This window comes from Lissotriton vulgaris, chromosome 5 (genome assembly GCF_964263255.1).
Source record: "Lissotriton vulgaris chromosome 5, aLisVul1.2, whole genome shotgun sequence".
NCBI classification, from domain to species: Eukaryota; Metazoa; Chordata; class Amphibia; order Caudata; family Salamandridae; genus Lissotriton; species Lissotriton vulgaris.
This window is the reverse complement of record NC_141693.1, coordinates 1910569275-1910581913: the sequence shown is the minus strand read 5'-3', so window position 1 is coordinate 1910581913 and position 12639 is coordinate 1910569275. Positions and strand designations below refer to the sequence as shown.

The window sequence follows — 12639 nt, the reverse complement described above, 5'->3', positions numbered from 1 at the left end:
TTAAACAGTAGGCGGGCCGCACTATTTTGTGTGACCTGAAGCTTCTGAAGTACCGAGGCCGGTGCTCCCAGATAGAGAGCATTCCCGTAGTCCAGGCGAGAGAGAATCAGGGCCTGGACCATGATCCTCCTCGCCTGGAAAGGGAGCAAAGGGAGCACCCGCCGGAGCATCCTCATTAGTCCAAAGCAAGTGGCGGCGGTTTTAGTAGCTTGGACCGAGAAATCAAGGGCGGTGTCAAGCCAGATCCCGAGGCTCTTTATCTGGGACCTAGGGGCGGGGGGAGCGCCAAGACATGGTGGCCAGACGGGTGCAAGAACAGACGGGGAGGAATTTCCGAGGAAAATGATGTCTGTCTTCTCCCTGTTAAGTTTCAGACAAGAAGCTTGCATCCATCTGGCAACAGCCTCTAGACAGGGACCTAAGGTGTTGGATGATCCATCTGCGGGGTCTAACGAGACCACCAGCTGCGTATCATCTGCGTAGGTGACAATACGCACACCAAAGGGATGGACTATCCTGTCCAGGGGTTCCATGTAGGCGTTAAAAAGGGTCGGACTCAGGGAGGAGCCCTGAGGGACCCCACACCTGAGAGGATGTTTGGGAGAGACTGTCTCACCCTCGAAGACCTGGAAAAAACGCTCGCTCAAAAAGGAGGCAAGCCAATCTAGGGCCGCGCCCGACACGCCCATGCCAGCCAGTCGATGTAATAGCGTGGCATGGTTCACCGTGTCGAACGCGGCGCTAAGATCTAACAAGATAATGGCCACCTTTCCTCCCTGATCAGGAATAGCTCTTGCTTCTTCAGTAACCGCTAATATAGCGGTTTCAGTACCATGTTGAGGACGAAATCCTGTCTGGGAGGCACGCAACAGACGGTTGGACTCCAGATAGTCTGTTAAGATGTTGTTAACGTGCCTCTCCAGGAGTTTACTCAACCAGGGGAGCAACGAAATGGGGCGGTAGTTGGACAGGTTGCTCTGATCTAGGGTGGGCTTTTTGAGAAGTGCCCTCACCATAGCACATTTCCAGGAGAGTGGGACCGATTTGGACACAATGGAAGTGTTTAAGGTTTCCAAGATGACAGGACGAATAACGTCCAAGGCCTTGACAAGGATCCGGGGGGGTGCCGGGTCATTGGGTGACCCGGAAGTAACTTTGTAGTAAGTCTGTCGTAAGTCTGTCTTAAGTTTGTCTTAAGACAAATTTAAGACAAAATCCTAACTTCTGTGAATACAAAAGTAGTGAGGTTTAGGATTTTGTCTTAAGTTAGTTCTGTGAATCGGGCCCATAGTTACTTGGTTAAAAGTTAGAGATATTTGGATGGTTAATCCGTAGAGACTCCTTGAATCTTTGTTCACAGACTATGCATGTAACCCCATTGGACGAGTGAACTTTTAACTCCCACTGTCCAATTCGGTAGGGAGACAAAATATCGAAATTTAAATATCGATATACAATAATATTGATGTTTTAATTTCGATGGTATAGAATATAGACGTCCAGAATATCGACAGACAGAATATCGTTTTTATAGTATGTATTTTACTGATATCGAAATTTAATAATATCGAAATTATGTTTAGTGTTTTGTATTTTATTATGTTGTTTATATGTTTGGTAAATATGTTTCGAATGTATGTTTGAAAATTAGTAATTTTGTTTACATTTTGCGTTTTAGTATCAGAGCGGGTTGTGGGTTTATAGGGGAATAGGGTGGGAAGTAATTTAATATTAATTAATTAATTAATAAATAAATATTTTTAAATATGTTTAAATAATAATTATTAGGTAATTAATTAATAATAATTAGGTAATTAAATTTATTAGAGTTAATGTGCTAATATAATTTATTTTTGCTATTGTTAATTAATAATTAATTGGTAATTAATTTATATTAATTAGTTAATTACATTATTTAGAGTTAATGTGCAAATAAATAGAATTATTTGTTATTGGAAATTAATAATTAATTGGTAATTAAGTATTATTAATTAGTTAATTACAATAATTAGAGTTAATGTGCTAATATATGTAATTTTTTAAAATTGTTAATTAATAATAAATTAGTAATTAAATAATATTAATTATTTAATAACATAAATTAGTAATTTTAATTCCTACGCTATCCAACGCTTTCCCTACTTTTGCACCTCCTGGTGTGGGAATAGACATTTTTACCCCTACACTATCCAACGCTTTCCCTACTGTTGCACCCTCTGGAGTGGGAATAGTAATTTTTACCCCTACGCTATCCAACGCTTTCCCTACTGTTGCACCCTCTGGAGTGGGAATAGTAATTTTTACCCCTACGCTGTACAACATTTTCCCTACTGTTGCACCCTCTGGAGTAGGAATAGTAATTTTTACCCCTACGCTATCCAACGCTTTCCCTACTGTTGCACCCTCTGGAGTGGGAATAGTAATTTTTACCCCTACGCTATCCAACGCTTTCCCTACTGTTGCACCCTCTGGAGTGGGAATAGTAATTTAAACCCCTACACTATCCAACGCTTTCCCTACTATTGCACCCTTTGGAGTGGGAATAGTAATTTTAACCCCTACGCTATCCAACGCTTTCCCTACTGTTGCACCCTCTGGAGTGGAAATAGTAATTTTTACCCATACGCTATACAACATTTTCCCTACTGTTGCACACTTTGGAGTAGGAATAGTAATTTTTACCCCTACGCTATCCAACGCTTTCCCTACTGTTGGACCCTCTGGAGTGGGAATAGTAATTTCTACCCCTACGCTATCCAACACTTTCCCTACTGTTGCACCCTCTGGAGTGGGAATAGTAATTTAAACCCCTACGCTATCCAACGCTTTCCCTACTGTTGCACCCTCTGGAGTGAGAATAGTAATTTTAACCCCTACGCTATCCAATGCTTTCCCTACTGTTGCACCCTCTGGAGTGGGAATAGTAATTTAAACCCCTACGCTATCCAACGCTTTCCCTACTGTTGCACCCTCTGGAGTGGGAATAGTAATTTAAACCCCTACGCTATCCAACGCTTTTCCTACTGTTGCAATATGTGGAGTAAGTATATATATTAATTTATATGTTGACTTTTTAATTTATATTAAATGTATATGTACTACATATTAATGTTTAAATATGTTTTAATGTTTTTATTTAATATTTGTAAAATTATATGTATTTATAAATCATTTTTATATTATTATTAATACATTTAAAAAAACGATATTTTTAACTTCGATATTTTTGTACTACGATATTTTTTTTCCCGATATTTTTGTACTTACCTTTATAAAGATATAACTCCGATATTTTTGATTTCGATATTTTTGTGTCGATATTTTTGTATGTAGATATTTTGTCTGTCGATATTATGTCAGACATTCGTCCAATTCGGGTTTGCGGTTCACTAACCTCAAAGCTCTGATTGGTAGAAAATGTCTGGTTGCAAGCGCCATTCTAGGGCTCACTGCTTTGTACATAAGTCCTGGTAAAAAGGGAGTATGAATCAATGGGGGACAGGTAGACCATCCCCTGATACACTAGATCATGCAGGGATGTCACAAAGGGACCACATGTGTTTATCAAATAACTTAAAACAAGGATTTATGGACGCTTCTTCACCCCACCACCTCAGAGTCAGGACTCATGTCCAGGTCTGTGAACTCTGCCTGGATGCAGTAATTCCATCAAGGGGTCACAAGCCCCTAGGGTTTACGAACCCTAAACAAATGAAATAACAATAATATTGAAACCTAAATTAATGCTAAAAGTACTAGAAATTATATAATAACAAAATAAAAGGACTACACCCTTCTTGGCCATTTACTGTAAGTTGGGCTGCTCCTGGTAGGTGTTGCCATATATATTTAGTTTTTGTGTTTGCTGTACAATACATATTTGCAGAGTTGATATACACTCCACTGAATGGAGAACTGTGGATACTGTTGATAGTCAGCCCAACTTCAGAGCCTGAAACATGGCACTTGTGGGTTTGCACAACACAGATGCTTGTAAATTTCAGGTTCTGATGGTGAAAAGTACTGGTCTGAGCCCAGATCATCTCTTCCTCCAAGCTTCACTTTTCCTTGCAGTACATACAAGACATCCCGTCCTTGCCGCATAAGTGTTCCTTACGTCGCCCCTCAATAATCCTATTACGTAATTACTTAACCCCAGCAGGAGCAGTAGATGTACAAGCCCAGCCTCTGCTTTCAGCTGTGACATCCAACTTTACGTCCTTGTAGAACACTCTTGTATCTTCATATTACACTGATACAGGGAGATGCTCTCCAAGCAAAATATACTACACAACCTCCTGCTCCATTCAATGTTGCACCTTAGAAGGTATCCATTCATCTCATTAGCCACCTCATCCATCCATGTCCATTAGTCCTCTCCAATTTGTGTCTTCGGGCAAGATTCATGCTTACCACCTGGTATGCTTCAGATACCCGTAAGGTATCTCATGGTAGAGACATCTGTTCTCCATTTCTCTTCTTTTTCTCTTTTTAACTTAATTATCTCATGGCTTGAAAAACACTAAACACTCACCTCCAAACCCTACTCAGGTGTAAAGTTTGAATGTCATCTACAGTGTTGTTCTCTGATTCTCAGGTGTGATGAGGTGAAGATTTCGAAGCCTAAGAAAGATGAGATTGTGGAGAAGACTTTGCAGGGCATTGGAGAAGATACCTCACTGCAGGAGAAGCTCCTGGAATTAAAAGGTACTTAACTCTAGACATTTATGAGAGACATGTATGTGGTAGCTATTTCTATTTGAGAGAGCAAGTTAAAATGGTCTTGAAGAACTGGACATATTTGAAAATGGTATAGTACCAACATTATGCCTGTCACAAATGGTAGTATCAAGCAGCCTAGGTTCATTGTAGGAGACTGGCTTAGTATATGGTGCACACACATTTAAGTGAAGCACCTTGCACTAATCCAGACAACCCTTATGGTGATTTTAGTGGTCTTACACAACCATATAAAGCTCTCTAAGTGGTAGCTGTGGAGCGCAGCCTTTAGGCTTAGTCCAGAAAGAGTGTTAAAAAGCTTGTTTCACCAGACGTAATCATGTAGTGTAGGTTAAACGAAAAAGAACCACACAGTACAGTTCTAACAATATGTCTATTGATTACACAACACTCACTAACAGATTGGTATACCTCCTACCAGGAGATATCAACAGAAAATACACAATAATACTTCAATTGCAAGACGTAAGTAAGCACAATACAAGGTGGTCTCCAGGGGGAGACCGAACCATATACTAAGAAAGGGGATTGCGAACTGCGACTGAAGTCGGGACTTGGACCAGGAGACTCAGAAGAGCTGGGTACACATAGAGCTACCCAAGGTAAGTACCCAGGAACCCCAAGAGGCTGTGTGCAGAGTGAAAATACAGATGCATACTCAGTAGTAGTCAAAGGGAAAGTCACTGTTGTAGTTTGAAAGAAGGACCCTTCCCAGTGGACCCTGAACAAACCCAGTGGAAGACAGAAGGTTGGAAAGTCACCCCACCCATGGATACCCCAGGAACCAGACTACCTACATCAGGGAAGCCAGGTGCATAGGTGAGAAGTGACGTCGGATAACGCTGTGGACCACAATGGAGGACTACAGTAAAGATGCTGTTGGCAAAGACTGCAAGAGTCTGGTGGAATTCCAGGGTGGATTCTTGAAGAGAATAACCTGCAAGCAGAGGGGACAGAGTATATGCCATTTGGAGGTTACCAGGAGGCATGGAAGAGCAATGGCCACCGATGACGGAAGATGCAGCAGTGATGAGCGTGACCTTGTCTCTGCAGCTGTGAGGACCAGGTGACACTAAGGAAGACCAGGAGCCATTCACAAGCTCTCCGATGTCAAAAGTAAAAAACGAGGGAGTCGGTGTCCGGCGGGAGCACCAACAACATTGGCAGCAAAAACAGACATGAAAAACAATGAATGATCAACGTTGGGACCAGAAAGGTCCAAGGGAGTCATAAAGTCCAGGAGAGTCAGAGCTGGGCCTGAGCAAGAAGGGGAACCCACTGAAGCAAGAGAAGACCCTCGACCACGGTGCAGAGTATGCAGTGAGGACAAAGATCTTGGCAGGAAGAGGTGCAGGAGGCTGGAGCTTCTTGTGGCCGAAGATCTCTGGAGTGCAGATCCAACAAGCCTTGGCAATAGTAAGTCAACGCCATGCACAGGGGCTTGGTCCCGGCAGTTTTGACGAGAGATACAGGCCTCAAACTTGCTGAGAGGACAGGTCAAACCTCAAGGGAGTGGCAGAACCATTACCTGTGTTTCTGAGCCTTTCAAAGTACGTGGAACGTCAGGAGCAGCAGACCAGTCAGCTTCGTTGTGGTGCCTGCAGAGGCCGGGAGTGAATCCAAGAAAGATTACATTACATCATCATAGCACATCTTGGTAATTATTTTATACGGTTGTGTCAAGGTGAGAACAGTCGATGACATTTCGATGCCTTAAAGCAAAATGTTGGGATTACCTTGGCACAACCGTATAAAAAATATTTACCATGATGTGCTATGGTGATGTACTGCAATCTTTCTTGACATATTTCGGATTTGTCTTTCTGGCCAAGCTAATATGAATGCCTGCGCTTTTAGTTTCTTTATGGTATATATGACCCCACTTGTATGTTTTTGTTTTAAATAATTCATATAAAAGGATTTTTGTCCAGCTGGTCCGCAAAATATAGATATCATTGTATCTCTATATGTACTTTCCTTAAAATCATTCTTGTTGTGAGAGACTGTTGTTTCCACAAAATAATTTGACTACTTAAATTGGGTTCCCATGTCTTTGTACAATATGCTCATTCACTAGCCATCCTCCTGGAGGAGGTGTGACCACCCTCCGCCCAAGCAGGCATTGATTCTGTCTCTGAGAGCGCGGGCTCTAACTTACAGGGGGTCAGAAACTCATCTATGGTGGTGGCAGACTGGGAGATACCAGTCAGTCAGCACACTAGAGGACTAATAGGTTTTCAGGGGGCACATCTAAGGGGTCCGCTGGGTGCATGTCATAATAAATCTAGTAATGGCATCTGAAGAGATTTATTAAGACAAGGTGTTGATACCAAACACGATTAGTTTCAGTGAAGCCATCATTTGGCTGGGTAACTCGTAATGAACAGTGCCCAGTACATGTCTTTAAGATTGCTGCCTAATCACTTGCCATATCTAGCTATGGAACTAGACGGATCACTGTCAAAATATCGACCTCCAAAATATCGACCTACAGGAATATCGAGTCTAAAATATCGAGGGCAAGAATATCGACATCCTATCTACAGCATGGTAAGTACAAAAATATCGAAACAATAATATAGATGTTAAAAATATCGATGTTAAAAATATCGTTTTAAAAAAAAAAAATGTAAAATAAAGTAAATACCACTAATAAATGAAATATACATAGTTAAAAGTATCTAATAATGTTTAAAATTAATAAATAATACATATATAATAATACATTATTAAATATATACAGTAAATATATAATATATATGTACTGAACAATAAGTTGTAATAATTTTTTTACTAATTTATAAATTAATAAAATATATTCTAATTTACTAATACATTTACAAACATAAAACAATAACATAAATAAAATGTAAAAAACATAAAAAATTAAATACACTTTTAATATTTTTACAATTAATTATATAAAACGTTGGTAGCGTATGGGTAAAAATTACTATTCCCACTCCAGAGAGTGCAACAGTAGGGAAAGCGTTGGATAGCGTAGGAGTAAAAATTACTATTCCCACTCCAGAGAGTGCAACAGTAGGGAAAGCGTTGAATAGCGTAGAGGTAAAAATTACTATTCCCACTCCAGAGAGTGCAACAGTAGGGAAAGCTTTGGATAGCGTAGGAGTAAAAATTACTATTCCCAATCCAGAGAGTGCAACAGTAGGGAAAGCGTTGGATAGCGTAGGAGTAAAAATTACTATTCCAACTCCAGAGAGTGCAACAGTAGGGAAAGCGTTGGATAGCGTAGGGGTAAAAATTACTATTCCCACTCCAGAGAGTGCAACAGTAGGGAAAGCGTTGGATAGCGTAGGGGTAAAAATTACTATTCCCACTCCAGATAGTGCAACTGTAGGGAAAGCGTTGGATAGCGTAGGAGTATAAATTACTATTCCCACTCCACAGAGTGCAACAGTAGGGAAAGCGTTGAATAGCGTAGGGGTAAAAAGTACTATTCCCACTCCAGAGAGTGCAACAGTAGGGAAAGCGTTGGATAGCGTAGGAGTAAAAATTACTATTCCCACTCCAGGGCGTGCATCAGTAGTAAAAGCATTGGATAGCGTAGAAGTAAAAATTACTATTCCCACTCCAGAGAGTGCAACTGTAGGGAAAGCGTTGGATAGCGTAGGGGTAAAAATTACTATTCCCACTCCAGAGAGTGCAACAGTAGGGAAAGCTTTAGATAGCATACGGGTAAAAATTAGTATTCCCACTCCAGAGAGTGCAACAGTAGGGAAAGCGTTGGATAGCGTAGGAGTATAAATTACTATTCCTACTCCACAGAGTGCAACAGTAGGGAAAGCATTGGATAGCGTAGGAGTACAAATTACTATTCCCACTCTAGAGAGAGCAACAGTAGGGAAAGCGTTAGATAGCGTAGGGGTAAAAATTACTATTCCCACTCCAGAGAGTGCAACAGTAGGGAAAGCTTTGGATAGTGTAGGGGTACAAATTACTATTCCCACTCCAGAGAGTGTAACAGTAGGGAAAGCGTTGGATAGCGTAGGAGTAAAAATGACTATTCCCACTCCAGAGAGTGCAACAGTAGGGAAAGCGTTGGATAGCGTAGGGGTAAAAATTACTATTCCCACTCCAGAAAGTGCAACAGTAGGGAAAGCTTTGGATAGCGTCGGGGTAACAATTACTATTCCAACTCCAGAGAGTGCAACAGTAGTGAAAGTGTTGGATAGCGTAGGGGTTAAAAAAATATATATAAACTATTAAATAAATTTAAACCATATACAATACCTATACATATTTATAGAAAACATGATTAGCTGAATATATTTAACCAAAAATAAATATTAAAAAATACCATTTTATAATATTTAATTACCAATTAATAATTAATTAACAATTATATTATTTACAAAACAATTATCTTAAAAACATTATTACTTAATTACAGTTAAATTACTTCCCACCATATTCCCCTATAAACCCACTACCCGCAACAGAACACATCTATCTATTTATGAATTAATTAAAATTATTTACCAATTAAAATTATTTACCAATTAATTAAAATTAATTTATAATTCCTACTAATTAATAATTAATTAAACATAATTAAATAACTTCCCACCCTATTCCCCTATAAACCCACAACCCGCTACAGAACATATATATCAATAATATATTAATTAAAATGAAATACCAATAAATTAAATTTATTTACCAATTATTTAAAAATATTGAATAACTACTAATTATTTTTTAATTTAACATAATTAAATTACTTCCCACCCTATTCCCCTATAAACCCACAACCCGCTATAGAACATATTTATCAATTAATCAATTAATTAAAATTATTTTCCAATTAATTAAAAATAATTACCAATTAATTACAATTTATTAATAAATCCTACTAATTAATAATCAATTTAACATAATTAAATTACTTCCCACCCTATTCCCCTATAAACCCACAACCCGCTCCAGTACTAAAACATATAATTTGCTTATAAATAAATGTATTAATATATACATTTAATACACATATAATATTAATTATTTTAAAAACTTAAGTAAAACATATAACACATACATAATAAAAAACAAAATAAATAATACAAATATCGATATTAGTGTCATAGAAATTAGTAACATCGATATATATGCTATCGATATTACTAACTTCGATATTACTTACATCGATATAAAGTATTTCGATATTACTTACCTTAGGGTCGATATTCTGTCCAACGATATTCTTGACATCGATATTCTGCTCCTTCAAAATGTCTAACACGATATTTTGGTAGGTCGATATTTAATACTCGATATTTTGACTGTGTACCGAACTAGACATCACACGGGCCTAACTGCTCATGCAGATGTGCCCTCACATATAAAATTTTGCACCCTGCCTAAGGGCTCTAAGGCAAGCTGTAGTAGTGACTGACATAAAGTACATGCAGTGTACCTTGGCATGGCACACCGTGAGTGTGCCATGTTGTGTTTTCAGAATGGTGTGCCCTCTTTCACTCAGCCTGCAGTGGCAGTCTGCATTCTGTTTGGGTGTGGATCCCTTAAGGTGGCATAATACATGCTGCAGCCCTTGGAGGACCCCATTTAATACTCATGGCTTGGGTGCCAGGGGTATCATTTACTAAGGACTTACATGGGTGCTAAAGTCCTTGTCAATTGGGTTTCAATAGGATATTTACCTTGTTTCAAGGGAAAGAGCAGTGGCACTGGGGACCTTGTTAGCAGGGACCCGTTGCACTTTCAGTCAATTCAATTCAATTCAAATATATTTCCATGAAATATATTCTTATAAAAATATTACACACACTTTCATAAAAGAAAGAAAAGGCATAAAAAAGTACTTGTATACATTTGCAACATTTCACTAAAAATAGTAAAAAAGAAAATGGTCAACATAAGAACGATTCATTCTGCATTTTAAAATGTAATGTATTTAACCAGCATCAAATCATACATTTTTCCTAAACAGGATTCTAACGTGCAATGTGCATAGCAGCTTTTCACAACCTTCCTATTTGGGGATCCACTGATTTACTTAACATCAGCTGACTAAATGGTATTACATCCATAGAGAACTAGATCTTCAACACTATGGGGAAGATAGTGCCAGTTCTGTTGTTATGATGTTACACAAGGATTGACCAACAGTGATAGCTAAATCTCAAAATCTAAGACTATAAATAAGCTCTAGCCCCGGATCTTCGGTGTGGATACCGTAGTTTTTTAAACGCTGAAAAATCTTTTTCCTTTTCTCCATGAAGAATAAACAATCCAGCAATAAATGGCTCACTGAGTATTTCTTCTCTCTCATAAAGGGGCACTGGCTATTGCGCTTAACCACCTCTGATTTCAATCCTTTAATACACCACCCAGCATCAATTCCCACCCTGTAGCACAACACCTAATTCCACACGTGCATGTCTGGGATATTGCATAGGTTGGTAACAAATCTGTGCTCTTCTGTGAAGCTAAGAAAGGAATAGCTGAGCTCCTAGTATTAGGATGGCAGAGATCCTCTTTCCAACTGGTTTATATGGCACTTAGCCTGAGTGAGCTCTTTATCTAGATAAAGGAAACCACTTCTCCATCTTCAATACACCGCTCTGAAACATTCAAACTCTTTTGCAATATTGTCACAGGATTCCTTTTCCCAGAGATAGATGTCATCCTCTCCATTAAAATTTGCCCAGACAGTTTGCCACATGGGGGCCAAATTTTGAGAGCAGCTAAAAAGCGCAAGGCTCTGGCATCAGCCAGCAAACGGCAGGCTACAGTTCTCAGCTCCCTCCTTACAGCTTGAATCATAGAATTTTTGGGGAGATCAAGAAGCAATTTTAGAGAAGTGCGTCTAACCTTTCCCATATGGCTCACCTGTCCAAAGCCAACACCTCTGCTCTATATAAGGCTTGTTAAATCAGCTTACCCTGAATAACTTTGCTTAGTGGCTCCAATGTATGACTGTCAAATTTATGGTCAAACCTTTTCACCACATTCACTACTGTAGACCGGGAAAGCCACCGAGCAGCCATTTGTTTATTCCACCTCAAATCATCCGAAAAGGTTAGGCCTAGATATTTATACTCCCTAACCTGCTCTAGTCTTACATTACCGAGAAACAAATGCAAATATCCTTTATATCTTGGCAAAAAACAATGTTTTAGTCTTATCAACAGTTATTGTTAGCTTGTTTTCAGGGCAATAGGCATTTAGGGCATTTAGTTTCCATTGCAACCCAATAGGTGTAAGATCCATAACCACCAGATCATCTGCATACATGAGGCAACTAATGTGCCTGCCTCCAACCTTTGATGTGAAACTGTGTGTAGTACGTAGCGTCTCGGAAAGATCTGCGAAATACGTGCTAAACAGCAGTGGTGCTAAAACGCAGCTCTGCCGCAAGCTGTTTTCCTATTCAGATTCCCACACCCATCAAGCTCAATCTGAAACCAATCGCCACTACATTCTTTTTATACATGCACAGGTTCCTGTAGGGTGCTTTTGAGGCAACCATTTCCGTTCTTAAATTATCATCATTTGGGTTTAGCAACCAGTGGCAGCGGCTCCTGTTTACCACCCTACTACTCTCCCGACATTCATCATCGAACCAAGAGTTCCTCTTATCTCTTGATCTGTTACCTAGGCAGAAATTGCCTTTTGCCCCTTAAATTGAGCTAGTAATTTCTTTGTTAGCCTACAGTGCCAATCCAATGCATCTTGGCCGACTTCTAAGGGGCAGGGCTCACAATCCACTGAAGAAAGGGCTTGCAATGCATGTTCCATAGCCTAGACTCTATTCTATTTTGGTAAACCACCTCCAGACATGTTGCAACATATGGGCGTGAAGCAAGTACCTCTGTAAACCCCAGGTTGAGGGTAAGATGGCCCCATAACTACAACTTT

At 39.4% G+C, this 12639-nt stretch overlaps 1 protein-coding gene across 5 annotated transcripts in view; it reads left to right on the top strand.

Annotated features, from left to right (window-relative positions):
* LOC147717698 (E3 ubiquitin-protein ligase TRIM39-like) overlaps window positions 1-12639 on the top strand; it is a 660302-nt gene that overhangs the window by 355067 nt on the left and 292596 nt on the right. For all 5 annotated transcript variants that reach the window (XM_086924485.1, XM_086924487.1, XM_086924484.1 and 2 more), the window contains exon 5: window positions 4598-4707. In XM_086924485.1, the coding sequence (XP_086780611.1) occupies window positions 4598-4707 (110 nt within the window). The remainder of the gene's footprint in view (window positions 1-4597; window positions 4708-12639) is intronic.